The sequence below is a fragment of the Anser anser genome (genome assembly GCF_964211835.1).
Source record: "Anser anser genome assembly, chromosome: 1".
NCBI classification, from domain to species: domain Eukaryota; kingdom Metazoa; phylum Chordata; class Aves; order Anseriformes; family Anatidae; genus Anser; species Anser anser.
In genome coordinates, this window is record NC_139720.1 from 103,682,034 (window position 1) to 103,704,098 (window position 22,065).

The following is a 22,065-nucleotide window of genomic DNA, read 5'->3' on the forward strand; positions in this document are numbered from 1 at the left end:
CCCAGCTTAGGACTACACCCAGACCTCTCTTACACGCTGGTGTCTCTAGTTGCTGGACCCATTGGCCCTGTGAGCTGCATCCCTTTCTTGCAGTTGCTGACACAGACCTATTAGCTGTATGGTCTGGGGGCCCTTCACTTACTGGCACATAAACCTCTCTTGCATGCCAGTCCCTCAGTTGCTGACACCTAGACCTATTGGCCCTTTGACTTGCGGCCTCTTCTCCACTTGCTGGTACTTAGACTTGCAGCACTAGCACACAGGATAGTTATACAAAAAAAAAGGTATTTAATAAGAAGATAGGATAGATTGCAGTCACCAGGGGCAGGGCTCAGTCAAACAGGTGAACTGACCGATGGCCTGCTTACATATGACTCTCCCCCATATCCCTGCATCCCTCTCTCCATTTTCCCACTCTTGTTCCTCCCTGATTCACCCTGATTCCTACCATCTTCTGCCCTCGGCCCTTCCACTAAACATCCCATAGCATGTTTTACATGAACCAGAAAGCCTTTTCTGATATCTCATAATGAATTTCAAACAATCCCACAAGCCTCCTCAAATATTCTTTAATACTTACATTAATGGTAGTTCCCTCTTATCAGTTAGAAAGTCCATTTTGACCCTTTACAGGGCTATGTCTAAGTTACTCCTTTAATGGCTCATCAGTCAGTGGTAGAAGAGTGTTGATTTTTGGTTTTGTCACTGTTACCACCTTCTTGTTAATGTTTGCGTGTTTAATTCATCACTTTCATTGATATTTGTGATAAACTTTATACTAAAAAGTTCTTAACCGTATAACTTAATGAACCAGATGCTCTCATATTCCACTTCTTGTAGGAGAGGGATACTTTCTTTAGAGGGGCAGTATCCATAGTTTTGAGCCTGATCAGTCTCTTCTCTCTTCTTAGATGATGAAATGCTGGAGTTTTGCATTGGTCTCCAAACTCTGTTGTCTCTCAAGGTAAGGAACAGTTTCTTGCTTTTTGCAGGCCTCCTCTCACTGAGTCCTCCAGATTTGGTTGCTGGAAGCATTGAAAATTCACACGGTCAGGCCTTCCAGAGTGCCACTTGCAGTGCTTGTTGCACAGCTACCAACCACACAAGCTGCAAAATGGGAAGAGGAAACTGAAGAGGAAACTGGGAAAGGCAGGGCACACTGTATCACTTGAGATATATCCGTGTTGCCTTTTGAATACAGATGGGAACAAGCATTGGCTTTGAGCCAAGTGAAGCTGTACTGCTACATTCAACAGACATTAGCTGGGCATAGATGGAGGGAGTCCTCTCCTTTTGTCAGCTCAGAGCTCAAGATTAGGGTTCTGCTGAGCTTGGCTTCTGAGCCCCTCAGAACATGGCTGCAGGAAGGTTGTGCCTGCCTGTCAAATACCATGTAGCCACATGGTTGGATTCATAAAGCAGGAAAAGCACTGGACTGAAAGGCTGAGTGATGTGAGGACATCATCTCAGACGAGGTCAGATGGGAAGAAGGGAGTGGGACAGACTGCCCTGTGAAGGGTTTAGAGATGAACTAACTGGAGGGAATAGGAGCAAGGAGGCTGCACAGGGGACAGGGAGGGGAACTGTGAGGTTGCTACAAATCCAAAGTGGGGATGTTTAATGGTTATACAGGTTTTCCCCTGTCAGACATTATGAGACTGAGGTACTTGCTACCTGAAATGTCCAGCAAGTAACCAGCTTTCCCCTTCTTAGTGTTGCATCGACTTGGAGGAAGGAGTCCTGAGATTTAAAACACTGAATCAAGATTTGCCTTTTCTACATGCTTTTGAAGAGCCTGGTCAGTGACTGACTGCGTTCCCCGTGTCTGGGGCTGAGAAGACTTGCTGCCATATGAGAGAGATGAGGGTGAGGTTCACGTGCCCCTAACCTTGCCAAGTTCTGGGTTGATGCATTCACCATGGAGAGAGAAAAAGACAAATGGGTGCTGGAAACTGTTGTTACTGGGAGTGTCTCATCTTGGGAGAGCTCTCCCTCCTTTCATTAGACCCTCTGCTTGTCCCCATGCGCTGAATGGGCTTTTTCTTGTTGTTTTTCTGTCTTGCTCTAGTCCCCTGATTTCTGTTTCTCTCTACCCTTTCAATGACTTTTTTTTTACAATACCCTCTGTTCATGAGACGAGAGTCACTGTGAAGAGTCTGCAGTTGTTCTATGGACAGGACAGTGCTTTCTCCAAAAGCCTCCAAAGATTGCTGTGTATGTTTCCCTTAGCTCTTTTCCTCAATGTGAACAGACTCCATTCCTCTTTCTTTGTGGGAAGGGCTCTGTAGCCAGTCCCCTCACCTGCACTCTGGGAATCTGGATTTTGTTACTTCTTTGCTGGCTCAGAGCAGAACAGGATTTTATTGGAAAAAAAATTGCAGCAAGAGCACTTTTAGAGTTCCTAATTCTAAGAAACCTTTGAAAAAAACACTGAACTTAGATGCGTAGAGTATGGTAGACACCAATGGATGCTTGGGCTTTATTAGTGCATCATTGGCTACTAGGCTATATTGTGTGAATAGCAAAGCTGATCATCTCTTGATGCTACACATGGTAACCAGGCCACTCCTCTCTGCAATTCAGCTCCGAGAGCTATATTCCTATCACCTCTGCTGCATCATCAGTCTGCAAGCCTGCCACTCATGTTAAATGTTAAAATGAATTATAACACCCGGTCTTCTGCTCTGTTAGCAACTTTCTTTCGACACCAGATCTAGTGGTTGGACACAAATACATCATCAACCTCAAGTCCTGGCATTTCACAGCCCATCAACTTTGCTACTATTGCAGGAAACGAGAACTAGACTACTATGCAGAATCAGCTCAGATCAGACAACTGTGAACTCATCTGGGATGAACAGTGGTTATAAGTCACTTTTCCTTTTTTTTTCCATTTGCATCCTAGAGCATAACTGTATGATAAATTCAAAGTCTATTCTTTACTAGCTATATGAAAGATGCACCACATCAGGGCTTGCTCCATCTCATGACTATTTAGTGACCATCCAAACTTCACAATGTCCCCTCATCTACCCATAGAATATCACGATATCCTCATTTTGCCTGTCCTGCTGGATTAAACACCGTCTCTCTTCCTCTCATTGTTTCTATTGTACTTCTCAAACACTTATAGAATCGCAGAATCATTAAGTTTGGAAAAGACCTTCAAGATCATCTGGTTCAACCATCACCCTACTACCAGTGTCACCCACTAAACCATGTCCCTAAACACCAGGTCCAACCTTTCCTTAAACTCCCCCAGGGACGGTGACTCCACCACCTCCCTGGACATCCCATTCCAATGCCTGACTGCTCTTTCTGAAAAGAAATGTCTCCTAATTTCCAACCTAAACCTCCCCTGGCGCAATTTGAGGCCATTCCCTCTAGTCCTATCGCTGGTTATCTGTGAGAAGAGGCCGACCCCCAGCTCCCCACACCTTCCTTTCAGGTAGCTGTAGAGAGCAATAAGGTCTCCGCTGAGCCTCCTCTTCTCCAGTCTAAACAACCCCAGCTCCCTCAGCTGCTCCTCACAGACTTGTGTTCCAGGCCCCTCACCACCTTTGTATCCTTCGTGTGCTTCTCTGGACTCGCTCAAGCACCTCTATGTCCTTCTTATAGTGAGGGGCCCGAAACTGAACACAGTACTCGAGGTGCGGCCTCACCAGAGCTGAATACATGCATTTCTGTGTGTGTTTTTTGTTGTTGTTGTTGTTTTTTCCCTGAACCAGCTGTTGGATTCTGTATTTTAACATGCGCTATAAACAGTGGAGTTACAGCCTGGCTGATACAACTTGTGACGTGTTTACCAGTATTAGTTGGCAAATGCTTCTCCTACAAACATTAAGCTAATGACTTCTGTTGTTAGTAACCATATCTTGCAGCTTCAGATCATGCTTTGATACTCTTCTACTTGTGCATCTGATTATTTCTGTCTGTGAACTGCTTTGCATGAATCTGCTGAATGACACCAACAGTTTACAGTATTCTCTCATTTATGTCAGGACCAAGTATATTTGATGATCCCATCTTAAAAAGTACGCCCACATCCACATACATGGTTCTTTTTTAAGAATCTTTGTATGTCAGGGAGCACATTAAGTCTTTTTTAATTGGGTTGTCAAGGCTTAAGACTGGTTCAATTGTAGCTTCATTTGGAAAACACAAACTTCCCTATTCCCAGCTCTAATCATCTCTATTCCTTTTGGGGGCAAAGGGAATGAGGGAAGTCTTTCACAAGAGAACAAAACCCACTAAAGTAGAAATTCAGTATGAACTGCCACCTTAGAGCAGGACTTAAGCGTATCCTGTGTGGCCAACACTGGCTTCTTCATGACAAGTCCTACCCCTTCAATATGGACAATGGTATTTTAGGGAGAATCCCTTTGAATTGCCTTGGTGGTCAGCTCCTGCTAAGGCTACTTTTCTGTAGAGTGCATACAACACTTGCAAAACTGTGTGCAGGGAACTGTATCAAAACATGTTTGTGGAACAGAGCAACGAGTATCACATTTCAGGCATGAGATCCATATGGCTGACCCTGTGATGGGGAAATGGACTGTACGACCTTATGAGGCCCTTCCAAGGCTCATGTGCAAGAGGTAACCCAATCCCAAAAACATGCACCATCCTGAAGCCATAATCACACCACTTGTCTTGCCAGGAGCTTGGGGGCACTTGGTTTTGAAAGGAATGGAAGCTCTAGTCTTCCATATTCCCAGAAGCTCGCTCTTTCTTTTACCACTAGCAGGTGAATTATGGAACTGAAGAGCATTGAGCTGCTACATACGTTTGTAAGCAAATACCAGGATATACCTGAAGAGTAATAGAAATAATTGCATTCAGCAAAGAGATCACAAAAATGGGAGCAGGGATGGCCAGCAGCATTATTATCTCTCAGGAAAACCAAACAAACCCCTCCCTTTATTTTCTGATAGTACATTGAACCTCACAACCAAAGCTGTGAATAGTTCGTCTACAAACATCCCCATTGTCTGAGACTGCTGGACTCCTCACTTGCTGTGTGCTGTCACTAGGACACACAAACGTGTCTTGCAAATCAAGCCCTGTTACGTGGTGCCAGTTACCTGGCACCAGTTGGTATGACAATCTGCTACTGAGTAGGATGCAGCAAACAACATTTGCTGCTGCATGGAAAGGAACAACTAATTCCAATGCTGTGAATTTGCAGTGGCTGGCAAGGATGAACCGGCAATGAGTTACAATGAAAATATAACTGCACCGCTCCAGAGACAGAGCATACGTGGCTCCTCCTCTGAGCAGCTGTATACTTCACAGAAAGTTGACAGCACTGGAAATAGCCTGAAGCATTGGCTGTAGCTGCCAGTCTATTGATTGTCACTTTGAGGGTTCAGGGCATGAAAAAGAACAGAGAAGTCATCTTTTGCCCAAGGAACAGTACAGAAGTTCCAATTAACTCTTTTGTACAGGTTTCATTTTCTTTCGTGCATAAAGGGAACAGGAACAAAACATCTGCAAGTTATGTACTGTACACAAAACAAAACTGTTGGAGAAAACCCTCAAGCACTACTGTCTTCCTTCTCAGATACTTTCAAGATTGGATGGTATATAACATCCATATCTTCCGACTTGTTTTTCCACAGTGAAGCATGCCTGGGCTTGCACAGTACACAGCAGTGTTACCCAGCAGAAGAGGGCTAGGCTGTACAGGTTTGCCCTGTCCATTACATGTTTTGTCCCATTTTCTTTTAAAGATGGTTCCTAGGAAAATGTCATTTTTCTCCATTAACATTTTCCTGTTTCAACTAAAATAAATCAAGTTTGACTTCCTTCCTTCCTTGGAAATCATTTGACCTGTAATGCAGTTTGTTTTGCATAAATCAGTTTCAGTCATACAACTATTTGTGTCCCCCTTGCGCTTATGTTGCTAATAAAGGTTTCCATTTGGCACGGATTGTGAGCATTGAGTTGTTCTCTGTTAATGAGTGTAGGCAATCCTGTTTTGCTGTTAGGCCTCAGGAAGGAATTCCAATGCAGCAGCACTGCAACAGCCTGTAAAACCCAGCTAACAGATTTGATGAACCAGGCCCAGCTCTCAAGCAAACGAAGTGCTCCAGGCAATTGCTTGCAGGAACCTCTGGAATCCCAGCATTGGATCAAGGAGAGTACTTTTGTGGAGAATGCCTGTGCTACCAAAGCCAAACAAGATGCTACGTGGGGCTACGGCAGGCACAAGTTGTGGTAGAACTTCAACTGTATTCATCAAAGCACGCACAGCAAAAAGAATCCACCACTTCTGCAGCAGTACACGTACCAGGTTGTCCGAGCCATGACTAAGAACTCAGGCACTGATACTATTTGTAATCATACTGTCTCTGTCCCCAGTGTGGGAGACGGCAGTCACAGTACCAAGGGTGTGGGGGAAAAAGACAACAAAATACACAGCCCAAAGCAGATGAAGATCAGCAGTCTGTTTTCAGGATAGAACAGCACACGCCAAGACACGTGCCTGTTGCTCAGCTCAGGGATAGTTATAATGTCATTTTGTTATATATTTCTGGAAACATGCTCTGCAGAGTCCTGCTCCACTGTGGTCCCTCTCAGTGTCGGGTCCTAATTCTGAAGTACAAGATGAAAATCAAGTAGCAACAGGGCTAGGAAAGTACCTCAGAACACAGTGAAACCAACCTGTTCACCCCACCTCTAGGGTTCTCTGCTTCTCCCCAGCTCAGCTGGGCCCCCAGGAGAGGAAAGAAGGGTAGTAGCTGCTACTACTTCACCTGAAATTCTGAAAGAGAAAAGTGAAAATCTTCGTTTGTTCAAATGATCAGAACAGCAGCTCTAGGTTTTGGGGAAAAGAAACCTCAAAGCGGCAGGAAAACAATTTACTGTGATCTAGTTAATAGCCAGTACAGGATTCATCTTCATTAGGAAAGCACAATGAAACATGAGAGCCCACAGTGTCACACTAACCACCAGCAGCTATGTTCTGTAAGGTGATTGCCCAGTGGTCCTTACACTCTCTATGAACGACAAATTCAAGCCTTGCTGCTCCCAACTTCCACTAGCCTGAGCAACACTGTCACCAAAGCACTATCATGATTTGAGAGTTCCTGCCTTGAGGGTCTAGTCGAACACAAGCACTTAGTATTACAAGGGAACATGCAAATATGTTTCTCAGAGAGGTCATTAAAATGGAGAGAAACTTCCCCTGTAGTTACAGAGTGATCTGTAGTTACAGAAGCTGCCCTCTATAAAGCTTTTATAAATCTGTGAATGGAAATTGATAGGAAAAAATACAAGCCCTTCTCCCACATAGGGCCTACTCCAGCAATGGACCTTTTGACCCAAATAGCAGGACACCCCTTTCCTCCATACAAAGTTCATTCTTCCTGTTAGGGCTGCTCTTGGATGTTTTGCAGAGCATCGCACACCAGTCTTTCAAAAAACAGTCTGCAAGATCTTTAAATGTCATTTGCTAACAGAAGATCGCTGAATTAGTTTTATTTGCTCTCATATCCAACCCTCTCAGGCTGCCATATGGGTGAAAGACTGCTCCATCCCTTACGAATGACCAAAAAGAAATTACAAAAATGTGAAAAGATAATAGATGCAATACAACAGGTTGTTCCTACCCTAATAAGCTGAAATAGGCAAGAGGCAAGCCGAGAGGGGAAAAGCAGAACACCAGCAACATGTGGAAAGGCACCCCTGCGCCTTTGAATATGAGCAGCCTGGGTGAGCAATAGCCTTTTCTAGATTCTACATGCAAGCAAGTAGAACATACCTCACCCCAGGCCACTTCCTTCATTTGTGCAGGACTCAGAAAATAGCATTGCACTCTCCACAGCCAGAAGAAAGTGCCGCATTCCCACTGCTATAGAATGGACAAGCCACCACAGCACCACAAATGCTTGGTTAAGACAGATTCTTCTTATTACCCAGATCACAGGTGTTTTACTAAGTCACAGCCATCTCTGGAGTCATTCTGCCCAAGAGAATGGAGGCAAGCAAGGCTTCTTGAGTACAGCTGTGGTTTGCTGGAGCTGTTCTCTCTTGACACTTTACTCGTGCGATTTGTGGTTCTTCTCACTCATGTCCCTAGCTCCTCAGAACAGGAGGTGGTTTGTGAGCAACTCTGTTTAACAGGACAGAAGCAGAGCAAAAGCAAACAATGCTTGGGTCTACCTTAAAGACAAACCTAATGGGGGAGAAGGGAAAAGCCCCAGCCTGCTCACCCCCTAACTCAGCTCCTCAGTTTGCAGCTCTTTTTACAAACTAAGAAGTAATCACTAAAGCAGTTGTAAGAATAAGCCAAAACCAAGACTGAGCTTGGCTATTTTCTCCTACCGATGTCCTTAGTACCCCTCCACAGTCACCCATAATGGACTTTCATTAGCAGAGAACATGGAATCTTACTACAGAAGGCCAATGAGCAACACACTAGATTCCTACTGTCCTGGTAGCTTTCTCAGCTAAAGTCAAATCAACTTGCCACCTTCACTTAAGCCTACAGCCAAGCGCTTCCCTCCACTGAACCTGGCCTGTACACCCTTTGCTGAGGGGAGGCCTTGACAGAGGGAAAAAGAACAGTCTAATCTTCATGAGGTGTGAATGTTCGATTCCAGTCAGAGAAGAGTTTGTGTTGGGATGGAAGATGTTAATCTTTATGTGACTTGTTATAAGGAATCCAGGAGGGCAGTGTGGTAGGCAGAGGAGTCTGTTCCAGCAGGGTCCTGACACTGTGAGGGGCTGTTAAGCTGATGGTTCTCAGGAAAATACAGTGTTTTGTGAATCAGATCTTTCACTGCAGAAACGTCATCTTTATCTACAGAAAAGAGAGAAAATTAATAATTGACAGGGATTCTCAACAGTTAGTAGCCCCCCTCCTCAAGAAGTACCTAGAACTCTAGTTCTCAGCATGTCATCTGCCAGCAGCCTTTCATCTTTTTTTTTCCTGTACACCCCTCACACTTTCTGCACTCACCCACACCTAGCTCCTGCAGAAGACTGGCAAACTCTGGGTCATCCTCCAGGATTTTTAACAGGTTGGTGGACTCCATTCTCTCCAGCTGCACATCCCAGTAGATGTAGATCTTCTGATTGAAGCTGACATAAACCAAGCAGGGGCTGTTGCATCCTCCTTTGCATGCATAGAGGCCTACGAAAAGCAGAAGTATGGAGAATGTGGCTACTGCCCACAATACAGAGAAAGCAAATAGGCAACTTCTCACGATGAGAGAACAAAGATGTCAGCGTAAAGCAGTGAGCACCCTGGGGAGAGGAACAGAGACACGGACGTGGCTATGTTAAGTCACTCTGAGACAATCTGAGTAAGTGTCTCTAAACTATGTTACTCATGCATGGAACCTGGGGATTTGTGAGCTGCTTCTTCCAAGTCTGAGAGAGAGGAATTAGCAAAGTCAAGATTCGGGCTGGTTCCATGGGGTTCTGTATCTTCACCTGAGAACAGCTTAGAAGCCCACAAATTAAAAAGCAGTGGGGAAGAGAACACTGTAGCGCTCAAGTAGGACGAGAAAAAAAACAACCCTAAACTAATCACAGACATACCCCAGCATCACCCCTGCTCACCCCTGATTTTCCCAGATCCCACCAGATGGAAGACCAGCAGGGCCTCATGCAGTATACACACCCTAGGGAAACTACTCTGCCAACAGACAAAGGATCTCAGGTTTCCCAGAGGCCATCAGTAGCTTTGATGGAGAAATGCTGTGAGGGCTGTCTTTGCCACCAGGATCCTCACCTGCACAGAACGCACTGACATTCTCATCTGCTTGAAATCTGGCAACAGTTCGATTGTGGTCAATGATGTACGTCTGACCATCCCATGCACAGGCAATCACCTCCTCGTGCCCATTGCCCTGCAGGAACCGTAAGATCTCTTATTAGCACAAACATCAACAATTCACAGAGACAGTCAGGAATCCTTCCTACTTGTTCAGAGACAGAACACTACTAACTGAACAAGACATCACTTTTCATTTTCTTGGAGACCATCTGCTTTCTATCATAAAGATTATGCATCCAAAGAGCCTGCAGACAAATTGGGGTACTGGCAGTTTGCAAAACCATTCACCTTTGCAATGAGACACAAGAGCAGCTAGGGGATGGAAAGGTTCATAGCAAGCTGCTGGGCTCACTAGGTCATACAGGCAGACATAGCTCAACCTCTTGCAGGGAGACAGACTGGCGTGAGTGCAGAATGGACTGGCACAGTCAGAACCACTGTTTGTGTCATCCTGAGATAATCCCAGCAGTTCTACAGCTGAGTCATGCTCCCTCTGCCCTTCCTAAATTCACACATACAAAGCCATGTTGAGTTTTTGTCTTCACTCCTTCCCTCCCAGGCCTATTCACACAGATACTCACAGTAACATCCAGCTTTTCCAGAGCAAACAGCTGGTGATCAACCTGCACAGACCAGAGCAGCTTGTCTGCCCCTTCCATGAGTTTCAGTGTCCCTGCATGAAAAAAAAAAAAAAAAGATTGTCAAGATTGTCTTGAAAATATTAAAAGGTAGCACAATTTCTGCTAAAATTAGGCCCTGCACACTCTTCCAACACTTGAGGTCTGCATATGGAGGGGAGGGCATGGTACAGGCTGTGGCTGATAACAGATAGCGTAGTTTCATTTCTGGGAAGGATGGCAGTCTATTATCTTGTCAGCAGTAACAGAAAACAGAAATAAAAAATGGAAGCAGCAGCCCATGCTAACTGGATGCAAGAAAACTGTCCAAAACAAGCTCCCCCTGAGTACAATATGTCAACAGGTCTCACATGAGACTATGTAAACTAGAAGCTTCTCAGCATGTCCCACAATCTCAAGAGAGCAGATAACAGCTGAAAGGTGACTGGCTTGACAGTATAGACATGCCCTCTTGGATGCTAAAACCATGCTGGACACTTAGATCATACCATTTTCCTGTTATCCAGAGATACTATGATAGTGCCAGAAAGGGTGTTGGAGGGTGGGGGGAAGTGTGTATCTGTGAGACAAAGTCTCACATAAGATAAACACTAACCTATCCTCACAGTGCCCTCCAGTCTCATTAAGGCTCGTGAAAGAACCATGGTGTGGCTGGAGGCCTTGCCCACTGCAGTAGCTTCAGAGTTCAGGCCAAAAAAGAATCAGAAAGTTCCTAGCAGGACAACATATGGCAGACGAACATCTAGCCTGAGCAGGCCAGGCTGTCTATCCGGGAAGAGCGAAGCACAGTACCTTGTCTCCATACAGTTGGACAGAATCTCTCTGTTCAGTTCATTAGTTTAAGTCTGTCCTATCACTGGTGAAGGATCTGGAGCGGCTGAGGGAACTGAGATTGTTTAGTCAGGAGAAGAGGCGGCTCAGGAGAGACCTCTGACAGTTGGACTAGATGATCTCGGAGGTCTTTTCCAACTTTAATGATTCTATGATTATTTTTCTCTACAATTACCTGAAAGGAACTTGTGGGGAGCTGGGGGTCTCTGGACTGCTGGAGCGGCCTCTTCTTCCAGATAACTAGAGATAGGACAAGAGGGAATGGCCTCAAGTTGCACCAGGGGAGGTTTAAGTTGGAAATTAAAAGACATTTCTTCTCAGAAAGAGTGGTCAGACATTGGAAAGAATGGGGGAAGTGGTGGAGTCACCGTCCCTGAGGTTGTTTCAGGAAAGGTTGGACATGGTGCTTAGGGACATGGTTTAGTGGGTAATATTGGTAGTAGGGGGATGGTTGGACAAGATGATCTTGGAGGTCTTTTCCAACCTTAATGATTCTATAATTCTCAGTTAGTGACACAGCATGAGAACTTGGCTCAGGTTCAGAGTCGGCCTACATGAGGCCAGCTCTTCTCTACCAACACTCGAGTTCCAACATCCATTTCCTTTACTGCTTTTGGAAATAACTCAAGTCTCTTCAAGTACAAGGACACATCTCTGCTGTGGTTTAGAGGCTCTTGTTTACATGAATGGTACTGCTGAACTGGTATCACAAACAGTTGTTTAAACACGGGGTAAGCAGGCATCTTAGGAGTAAGCAGATATAAGTTCTAGTCTCACCCTCCACCTGAAGCTTTCAGCATGCTTTTGGGCCAACGACCTAACCTTTTCATTCTCCAGCCTGCTCACAGCAGCCAGGCTTTAACAGTTCTATCCCCATAGGCCATGGGGCCAAATGAGTAATTAATGTTTGTAAAATGCTTTGGAATCAACAGATGAAAGCACTGCAATGGGGAAAGAAAAAGGCAGATACTAACAGACTGAAAAAACGCCAAGTTTCCCAGAAAGTACAAGCCTGTGCAACATGGGAGCCAATTCAATAAGGACCAGAAAGACATGCTCAGCTTGAAGCTGTTTCATCATATCCTCGGATACAGGCATGTGATCACACACCTGGTTTAATCGGGGGACTTGCTTACAGTGACAACTCTTACCTCGGTTCCTGTCTTTGCTTTCATGCCTAAAGCGTGTCAGCAGAAGGAGCTGTGGTAGATTCTCTTGCCTGCCTCAGGAAGCATTTCTGAAGCTCTGTTCCCTCTCCTTTCAAAACCAAAAGGACTGAGCACCTGTCTCCTACTTGGAATTAGTGACAGGCCTTGGCTGCCCCACCGGCCCACTTTCCAGGACAGTGGTAGGACTTACCATCCAGAGTACAGAGGGCAAAAAGACCCGAGCCACTATTCTCACTGGAGCAGCCTGCAAATGCAGAAGAGAATTACAGGAGTTAATACCTTTTTAAGAGTATTGTCCCTTCCCTCTCTTGAAAAAAGATCCAAAACAACGAGCTGACCCATACTGCCTCCTTTTTTACCCAGCCTGGACATTTTGCATAACAGATACCTGCAGTCTTGCAACCAATCCTGCCTCATGACAGCTTTTATTTGTAGGGCACTACTCTCTCAAAATCCAAGAATCTAAAATCTTTGGTTTGCACTGATATAGGCATGTCTGGCTCTGCTGGCTACTTCTGCAAGTCTATCTGTGCCATGTATGCACTTCCAGGCTCTTGGCAGTTCTGATTGAACTCAACTGCATCACATCCTCTCCAAGCTCCAAAAGCACACAAACAGAGGCAGGACAATCACAAAGGGACAATGTGGACAACAGCCTATATCAAATGAGTGTTACAACTGTACCCTTACTGTTTTCTTCAGGGGCAGGAATGTGGCTTTCAGCTGTTCCAGGAAGAAATGAGGAGGGGAAAAAAAAAAAATAGAGAGAGAGATTCCACTAGGAGGACTATATATCAGTCACATTAGTACAAAAGCACCTCCTTTGCAACTCCTGAATGAGACTGTGGAGATGATGCTACCAACATTATTGTTTTCACTAGAGCAAAATTGCACAGAAACTGTGGTCCATTCTCAGCAAACACCGGTTAGATGCTACACAGACCTTGCTTCATGAGCAGGTTAGACATGTGCTTCCATGCTCACACACGCAGCCCTGGCTTTACTGGGTTACGCCCCTACAGCTGTGAACTTCCTGCAAACAGTATCCTCTCCAAAGCCTGTAAAACACACAGGTGTGTGCAGGACAGCACCAACAGATGTGACTAACTGAACCTGAAGAGAAGACTCCCCTGACCACCACTTCAATGTACTCTCTACCTGTCCACTAGTAAGAAAAGACATGGAAGGTCAGATTTTGAAATACAACACCCGGTTGGGGAAGATGAGCTGTATTCAACTACAGCTGCATTTTATCCTTGGAGTGACAATGTGGAAGGAAACACTGTCTCTCTAAGATCTGCAGGAACCCAGGAAGTCTGGCAGTCAGGGGCAAGCCATCAGAGCTGAAAGCAGTTTAGTGCTTTCCTCAGGCAGTTTCCCCAGAATGACGCTGTACTGCAAGCTTACCTCCACTGCCCATGCACAGCTCCACCCTACACACTCCCAGAACACTGACTACCCTATTTCTGCAGGTGAGCTTAAGGCAAACAGTTGTACGGTTGGGTGCTCTATTGCCTCTAACTGACATCCATCCAGACAAGCTCTGTTCCAAAAGATCTGCTGTGCCTCCTTTAAAAACTGGTCAGCATTGCACTCTTTAGCTGCTTCAATACTGCTGGGCCCAGCACCAAGGGGCTTTTCATAAACTTCTCCTCATCCCTAATTTTGCATGCCTTCATTTTTTACAGGCTTCTCTCACTACATGCAAGGCTTTGTATGTGGTGAAATAATTGATTTCATGCTCTGTGACCATGGTGCTTGTAACAGTATCTGAGATGCTGAAAAAAATGACAAGCTTAGGAAATTTGGTAGGAAAGGTACTCTGGAGAGGGGGTGAAAGAAGGATTTTCAGTGGGTTGTCCTTCTACCCCAGCTCTAATCACATTGGACAGCCTAAAATCCTCCCCAGACAGCACCGTAGGGGATAGTACTTGGACAGAACAGATGCAGCTGAATTCTAGCTAGCTGCAGACAAGGAAGGAAAGTGATCTGTGCTTGGAATCTTCTTCTTTCTTGCATTATGCCCCAAGGGGGAGTGAAACCTGCATTCTCCAAACAGGGTTCAGTGTGGGTGCCAGGCACAGGCCAGGCCACAAAGCAGTTGCACAGGGGAAGCACTGGCAGAGTGTAAGAAATGTCTGGATGTAGCAGCAGTGTGTTAGGGCTGAGAGAAGACAGCAGCTGTGGAGACTTTAGACATGATAGCTGAGCAGAATATACTGAAAGGAGACAGAGGACAGTGATATAAATGAAATATGGAAGCAGCTCTGCAGGGGTTGGGACTGCATAGATAAAGGAAGAGCAGGATCTAGCTGCTGGAGGACAGGTTATTAGGAATCAAGTGCTGTAAAGCACAAAAGCAAGAATTAAAATTAGGCTGTGGAAAGAAAGAAATGCATCTAGGGAGTAAGAAGGGCGTAAGCTGCAGACATGCAAAAGCCAGGATCAAGGACATCTGCAGGGCATAGTAGCCATTCAAGATGAATAAATGAAGGCCAGTGGAAGCTGCAGAGAAACTGTTGTGCTGGGTGAAGAGTAAGCTAGGGAAGGACAAAGGCTATAAAAAGCTCAAAAGCAACCATTTGGCTGTCCTTCTTTGGAGGCTGGCCTCCTGTTCTTGCAGCTACCTCTCAAAGTTATTACTTTTCAGCCACAGGCAATCTGATTTCATGCTGGACTGACATATTGAAAAAATATCACAGACAACTGTTGGGGCAGGGATCCCAAGCTTCAGACCTCTCACCTCGGCCAATGCTACCAATCAGATGAGTAGAAACATTCTTGTTGTGAATTCGGCCAGATGTTTGGTGGAGAATAACATCTCGAACAGGGGCTTCCCTAGGGAGAAAAGTGGCAGGCATCAGGAAAGGTTAGGGAACCGTGCTGGGGGACTGTACCAGAACAATCTCATGAGCGGTGTACTCCAGAGCTCTCCAAGTCCAGAGATGGACTGAGTCTGTGCATAGGCCAACAGTTCAATTAAATACTCAGAAATAGTCTGCTATCCCAACAGCAAAAAATGACAGAGATCGCTCAAAGTGGCAGCCATTTCAGTCATTAGCAGAGCGATTATTTGCTGGGAAAAATCAATGAAAAGAATGCATGCCACCTCAGGAATGAAAGAAAGTTGCTAATGCTTAAAAAATAAAACATAATGATTTGATGCATCAGCAAACTGAAAAGAACTAAAAAAAGTCAATAAAACACCTACTCCAACCAAGGAAAAAAATATATGTTTTTGTTTGTTTGTTTGTTTTTAAATCATTACTGTCACACAAGCCTAGCTGCTATTCATTCAGGAAAACTGTCTGCGAAAACTGACTGTGGTTGAACAAGTTGGTCACAGGTCGTGTCAGGGCCTGAGTTCTAGCGAGGAGGGTACTCACATTCCACTAAGGTCTCTATGACATCGAGGAGGCTAGCTCCTGTTCAGTTGATTTTCTGGTTCTGCCTTAAAGTTTCAGAAAACAGCACAGGAGCACCTGAATTCCCCACAATGATCCCTCTGGGGCTTAAGGACAATAACCTCACCGCTCATCCTGACTTCTCTGATTGTGATTTACAGCACTGGCTGCCAGGGTCTCATTAGAAAATCCCACAATCCTACCTCACTTGGAAAAAAACAGTGAACAAACCCTAACTGTAATCCTAGGGATTCAGATTAACTGGCCTTGTCTCAGCCTTTCATTAGCCACCCTTCCCACCATTAGACAAGTCCCCAGACTGCCTACTCCTCTTTCTCTGGAAATACAGGTCGCTGTCTTTCCTGTTTTACTCCTCCAGTACAGCTCCCCTCCGTAGACTGGTTTTGCCACCTCTCTTTGGCCAACCCAAGGAGAAAAGAGTGGGACTCAAGGAAAACAGCAGTATTCAGCTCTGTGATAGCGACCTGAATTCATGGGCACTTGGGTGCAGGTGGGCTTAAATCATAAACGCCCAGCAGTACACAGCAAGCCAGCTGGCTTCACCAGGACAGGTAACAGCATCCCCCCCCGCCCAGAAGGCTGGTGTGGTGGTGCCCCCTTGTGACAGCCATCTACAGTGGAATCCCTTCACCTACCACGTGCAGTCACGCTGCTCACCTGCTGGAGGCAGAGCTCTCCCTTCCCTCGGCTGCAGGCTGCTGCTCAGAATTCCAGGTGCACAGCAGAACGGCATAGCCGCAGCCTGGCTGGGACACCATCATCTCCGGTAAGCCATCAGGGCCCGGGTTCACAGAAAGGCTATCCACCTGTGGTGGCACAGGATAAACACGGACACGGTTAAACTGAGAACCTTACACACCCCAGAATTCTCCACTGTGTTTGTGTGTGTATAGCAGATTTTCTGATAGAAGCTGAGCAGGAGCTGAACAAATCCAGCTAGAGGCAAAATATCCAAGCGAAAGTAAAAGGTATCTTCCCTACCAAAAGCCACTTAAGAACGGCCTAGAGGAAAATGCTCTCTAGTTAGGTGAGAGTAGCTGCCCATTTCCGAGACCATCCCATCAGCTTCCCTGCAAGCACAGGACAACCGCTGGGCAAATCTCCTTTCAAGCCATCAAGACAACAATCGCTGTGTTGATAGGACTGAAATTTTGTGCCTCTTCCCCTGTTTCCTTACCTGACCTTCTAGCAGCCATTTCTTCAGCAGGATCAGCTGCCCAGAGACATGGTCTGAATTCTCCGACAGGTCCTCCCAACGGAAAGCACGCACCACCCTGTCAGTGTAACCTACCACCAACTCACACTTCCCATCTCCATCTGCAGGGGAGACAACGAGATAGATAGGCTCTCTCAGGCCTTCATAACCACAAGACCCCTAATATTCAGAAATCACTGTGCTGGTTTCCATCAAGTAGCATCCCTGAGGATCCCAATCCCATTAGGAGAACTTGCACTACAGGAAAATTTCTGAAGTTCCCACTCCTCTCCTCAGCGACTTGTCGTGTTTGTTAAAACATCTGTTTCAGCAAGGTAGTAATTTTCCTTCTGTGAGTCCTGCACACTTTCTCTCTCCCTAGCCCCACAAATACCCACAAATTCCTTCACCCTGCACTCCCACCCCAGCTACCCTACTCACCAATGTCACTGATCAGCATGACCTTGGTGTTGGCAGGAATATGCTGCTTGAACACTGGCTTCTGCTCTTCTGCCAACTCATGGTGGCCAGAAGCTTCTGGGTGTTTTGAAGGTGGAGAAGTCAAGTCAAAAAGATGAAACCAGCCTTCTGCACTCACTGCCACTACAAGATTCTAAGAGAGAGGGGAAAAAAAAGTCTTTTGATTTTATTTCTCTTTTAGAAACTACAGAAGCTGTCACTCGGCATGGCAAGGGAAGATGCAAGGGTGACTCCATCAAGATCAATGACTGCTACAGGGGAACAGGAGAAGATTTTTGGCCAGCATACAAACCACTCAGGTCCTGTGAAGTCCAAACTTCTTGCTCATTCTTGTTAGGCTAGGATATCAGGATGATGTGTGTATGCAATCCCCAGTGTGTGGCTTCCTCAATCCTCACTTTAGCCATGCTCCGCTATAGAGCACACACAGCTACACCATTTTAGGCAGGGTGCTTAAACTACAAGCTTTGGTCATGGGTTTAACTATCAAAAATAGCAAACCAGCAAAAGGAGTCATATAAATTCAGAGAAATTTACTTGAAAGTCTGGACTATTCTGTGGCTCAGTCTTGTTTAGGTGACCTTAAACACACACAGACAAATAGCAGAAGGGACATGACCACAGCACGGATCAGTACAGAGCAGGATAAAAGCCACTGAGGAAAGGGACCAACCCTCAAACCTCTGAAACCTCATGGCACTCGCATAGGGAGACGTGCTAATCAGTAGTATTTTCTGAAGACAGGATGTATTTCTTTGCTCACTAAGACCTGCATATGGATCACACCTCCCACATGCCCCACAGACACAGTTGGGGACAGTTTGGCTGCTCTCACCTTTCCTTTATTGCATACGTCTCCCACACCAACGCATGTGAGCTGCAAGAGAAAAAAAAGGCCTTAAGAGTCCATCCATAAGAGAAGGCAATACAAGGTAGCATTTTCAGATAAACCCCTGCCCCACCCCCTCCTCTTCTCATAAACAGTCTCTTTAACAGCCCTTTCAAGACAAAGAGAGCATAGCCTAAGACAGAAACACATCTGCCACACAACTGCCCAGAGCTCTGGAGCAAAATCCACAGTGCATAGGAACAGGGTCAATGTAGAAGCCCAGTTCCTGTGTTCATTCAGTACTGTGCTCATCATCTCTAACCCATGGGGCTAGCTGTAAGCAAAAGCAGGGTCTTTCATTACTACATGAAAGACATCAGAACCAGTTCCTGCTGCCACTCCTCTCTGGCCTTCATGTTCCCGGGCAGTCAAGGACCCACACCAAAAGGCCCAACCATTTAAATTTTGTCAAAAACTAACCATTCCTTGGCATGATCGCATAGTCCATGGTTTGCTGTCATCATTCTTGTACACATAGAGTTTCCCATTGGTGTCTCCTACCACCAGCTCATTCAGCTGTACAAGAAAACTGGGTTAGTAAGAAGAAATTCACAATTACAGCAACACAGCACTCCCAGCGTAGTGAGAATTACAGATATCATACATTAAAATCACTCAGTGGGAAGAATCGGCAAAGGAAAACAAGAATTAAAGAGAGGCTTGAATCAATACAGAAGGTCTGGGAAAAAATAAAAGCCCTGGTTTTAGTCTAGCAGGTAAAACAGCAGGGGAATGGCTCCTTAGAGCAACACCCTATTATCCCCTTCTTCTCTAGCCATTGCTTCAGAATTCTGTCACTGACCGTTTGAAGTCGTGCTCAGATAATAACCATCATGGCTCCAGCTTCCATCCTTCAATCTAGATTGACGTGATCTTTCTCGGCTCATCCGAGGAAGATGATGACAACGGGGTGAAAGTAATCACCCAAAAAGAGGCTGCAAAAACACAATTGATCTACACTGGGTATTCAATTTCATTGATGAAGTAGCTAAGATCTTTGGATCTTGATCTTTACAGAATAGCGACTGTTTCTTGAAAGAAGACTGCTGAGGAGTCACCACCTCTTCCTGCTGATGAGCCTGCTCCTGCCATCCTACCATCTGTGTATTTTGTGTATTTTAAATTGGGTGCATTTCAAAACTCCCTGTGCACATTACCCCACGCAACGGGAAAAAACGAAAATGGGAAAAACCACACTGCTAGCAATGACACTTTTCAGGATAGCGAGGTAGGGCTGTAAGAAGATTGGGCTGTTGAGAAAGGACGGTTCCCTTGTACGTAGTTAAACTAATCTCTTCATAATTGCAGCCAAATCAGACCCATCACACACAACCACCCGTGGGACTGACAGCAACGCTGCTGATGCGCGTCCATCCGCACGTCCATCTCCGCGACACCCACGCAGGGCGGCCCCCAGGTCCCCCCCAGACCCCCCCAGGTCCCCCCCACCTCCCTCCGCCGCCCCGCCAGCCCCGGCCCACCCCCGCACCGCGTCGTTGTCGGCGTCCCCCAGGCAAATGGCGTGCGGGAAGAGGCTGCCGCCGAAGTCGAGCGCCACGCGCTGCACGTAGCTGACGGAGCGCATCCCGCCGCCGCCGCCCGCCGGGGCCGAGCTCCCGCCGCTCGCTCCCGGGCCTGCCGCCAGCCTCGGGCCGCCGGGGGGGTCCGCAGGGCTCCGGGCGGCTCCAGCGGCACCAGGCCGCGGCGGAGGGAAGGGGCGGTGTGAGGGAGGGAAGGGGCGGCGCTCGGCAGGGGCAGGGCCCTGCCGCAGGAACGCCGCGTGAGGCGAAGCTCCGACAAACCGAGAGAGACGGAGGCGCGCAGCTCGCGGAGGCGTTGCCGTAACTGTTTATTTCGTATTTGTTTCTGTAAGAACATGAAGAATAGTTTATGCGTGAAGTTTACATGCATAACTTCAGTTATAAATGCCAGTGTGCTGTTTTCTGCCAGCAGCAAGGTGCGTCTTTACGGGTAGCACGGAACCTCCTTTCCACCGCCTGAATACAGCGTGCTCACTGCGCTTGGTGAACTTAAATTCTTAAACACTTCACAGTTTCATACGGAATAACAGTGAAGGCAGAATGGTACTTCCACAGTTGCTCACATCCAATGCATCCACCATTGTCTCTAAATATTAAGACCATTGTCTCTAAATATTAATAATTCTAAGTGTTCTACTTAACACAATAATCCTACTTTCTGCTTTCAAAGACCCATTAACAACTGTCATCCATGCGAGTTTTTTTTTTTTAAACCGTTGTTCAAGAATTAGAAACTTATTAGGATTTTACCCCATTCTTGCTTTCACAACAACCGTTTCAGCCACAGCTCCCACTTCTTGTAAAAATTCTAAGCAGATCAAGGCGTCCTTGCTGGAGAAAAAGGCCTCTTGCTTGACATTCCTGCTCCCCTTTCTTGTAGTGTATCGTTCTGTATTCCTGTCTTAAGAGTAACTCTACAAAGCACTTCTGTAAATTGCCTGATTCACAATACAAATTAAAGCGCTTTATTTTCACTATTAGCATTACCAGCTACAGCTGAAGCTTGAGTGCTTTTCTCTTTCCTTGCAAGCGGCATACCTCATAGGAAGAAATCTCCATGGCTCTTCTATCATCTAAGAGATAAGACAGGAATCTGACTGTTCCAGTTTCATTACTGTCTTTTCTCAGTAAGATTCTCCCTGTGTTTCTCAGTCTCTCACACACGGCATTTGTCAAGATGATTCCACTGAGCTATTTGGACTTATTTACTAGTGTGCAGCCAGAAGGGCATGTCTTTTGCTGCTTTTATTGAATGCATGTAAAGCTCCGGTAACTTAACAGGAGGTAACTGGCACTGATTTTTCCATTTTGATTCAATCTAAAGAAACCCACGTACTAAATATTCTGGTTTTCCTTCTTCCCAGGTAGTGGCAAGCATTATCAACCCGTTAGCTTCTTTTGTAGGACTGGAAGTGATAACCTTTATCTTAGCTTGATTCCAATTGCTGGTTTTGTGTCTTGAAATCTTTTAACTTCAATGGGCAAGATGTTCTTCACATCTTGTTGTAACCCAGCTGTAATGTTCCAGTTAGAGGTAGCTGTATTTTGGTAGAAAGCAAAGCTGCTTTCACGTATGCAGGACTGATGATGCTACTCAGTCAGAACTCATGACAAGTACTTACATTATCTGGTGATTGTATCTTTCCGAAATAAACCAGCCTGTGATAGGTAAGTCAAGGAAAACAGCATTTCCTTAAGTGTGATGCCCTACCAAGCACCTCTCCCTGCTGCTTTCTCCTATTTCTTCCCACCCTGAAGAATCTTAGGGCATGCAGAAAGCAGTGCAGTTCACAGATCCCTAAGCTAGCTCCAACCCAGCAGCATTTGGTGGACTTCTCTTCTTGGGACTGGGGGCAGGAGAGTAATTTAGGCTTACCACTTTGGTGATAGTTAATCATATAGGTCCCAGGCCCAAGCTGTCTCTTCTGCAGAGGCAGGTGCTAGAACCTCCAGTCCTATAGGAAGCCCATGAACGAATGCTCACTTTTTTTCTCCCCCTCAGGAAAGGAGACCAGGAATTCAAACCAAGAATTCAGATATAATCAGGTTTAAGACAGGCATATTCTTTGCAATATACAAACAAATCCAGCCCATTCCATGCCATGGGAAG

The 22,065-nt window shown here is 45.8% G+C and overlaps 2 protein-coding genes across 5 annotated transcripts in view; one reads left to right on the top strand and one right to left on the bottom strand.

Moving 5' to 3' along the window:
* NRIP2 (nuclear receptor interacting protein 2) overlaps positions 1-5,932 on the top strand; it is a 25,485-nt gene extending 19,553 nt beyond the window's left edge. For 3 of the 4 annotated variants that reach the window (XM_083851651.1, XM_083851650.1, XM_083851653.1), the window contains one exon: positions 912-5,932. In XM_083851651.1, the coding sequence (XP_083707777.1) occupies positions 912-1,132 (221 nt within the window). In that variant the 3' untranslated portion in view covers positions 1,133-5,932. The remainder of the gene's footprint in view (positions 1-911) is intronic. The other variant, XM_083851652.1, reaches the window with a different exon arrangement.
* Positions 4,903-20,133, bottom strand: ITFG2 (integrin alpha FG-GAP repeat containing 2). Its single transcript, XM_083851632.1, has 12 exons — positions 19,904-20,133; positions 18,835-18,930; positions 18,361-18,402; positions 17,487-17,658; positions 17,028-17,167; positions 16,508-16,656; positions 15,169-15,263; positions 12,616-12,669; positions 10,369-10,460; positions 9,743-9,860; positions 8,966-9,139; positions 4,903-8,806 (listed from the first exon to the last, which is right to left on the bottom strand). The coding sequence occupies exons 1-12, from the start codon at positions 19,997-19,999 to the stop codon at positions 8,658-8,660; spliced, it is 1,377 nt and encodes a 458-aa protein (XP_083707758.1). The 5' UTR covers positions 20,000-20,133; the 3' UTR covers positions 4,903-8,657.
* Between the last annotated feature and the right edge of the window lie 1,932 nt (positions 20,134-22,065).

Excerpts from the sequence above, each read along its gene's own strand:
- ITFG2 (XM_083851632.1), bottom strand. The coding sequence starts at position 19,999 with ATGCGCTCCGTCAGCTACGTGCAGCGCGTGGCGCTCGACTTCGGCGGC. Across the intron at positions 10,461-12,615 it reads TGCCCTCTGTACTCTGGATG|GGACACTGAAACTCATGGAA; the intron begins GTAAGTCCTACC and ends TTTTTCATGCAG. Across the intron at positions 9,140-9,742 it reads TGTCAGTGCGTTCTGTGCAG|GCCTCTATGCATGCAAAGGA; the intron begins GTGAGGATCCTG and ends TGCTTTTCGTAG.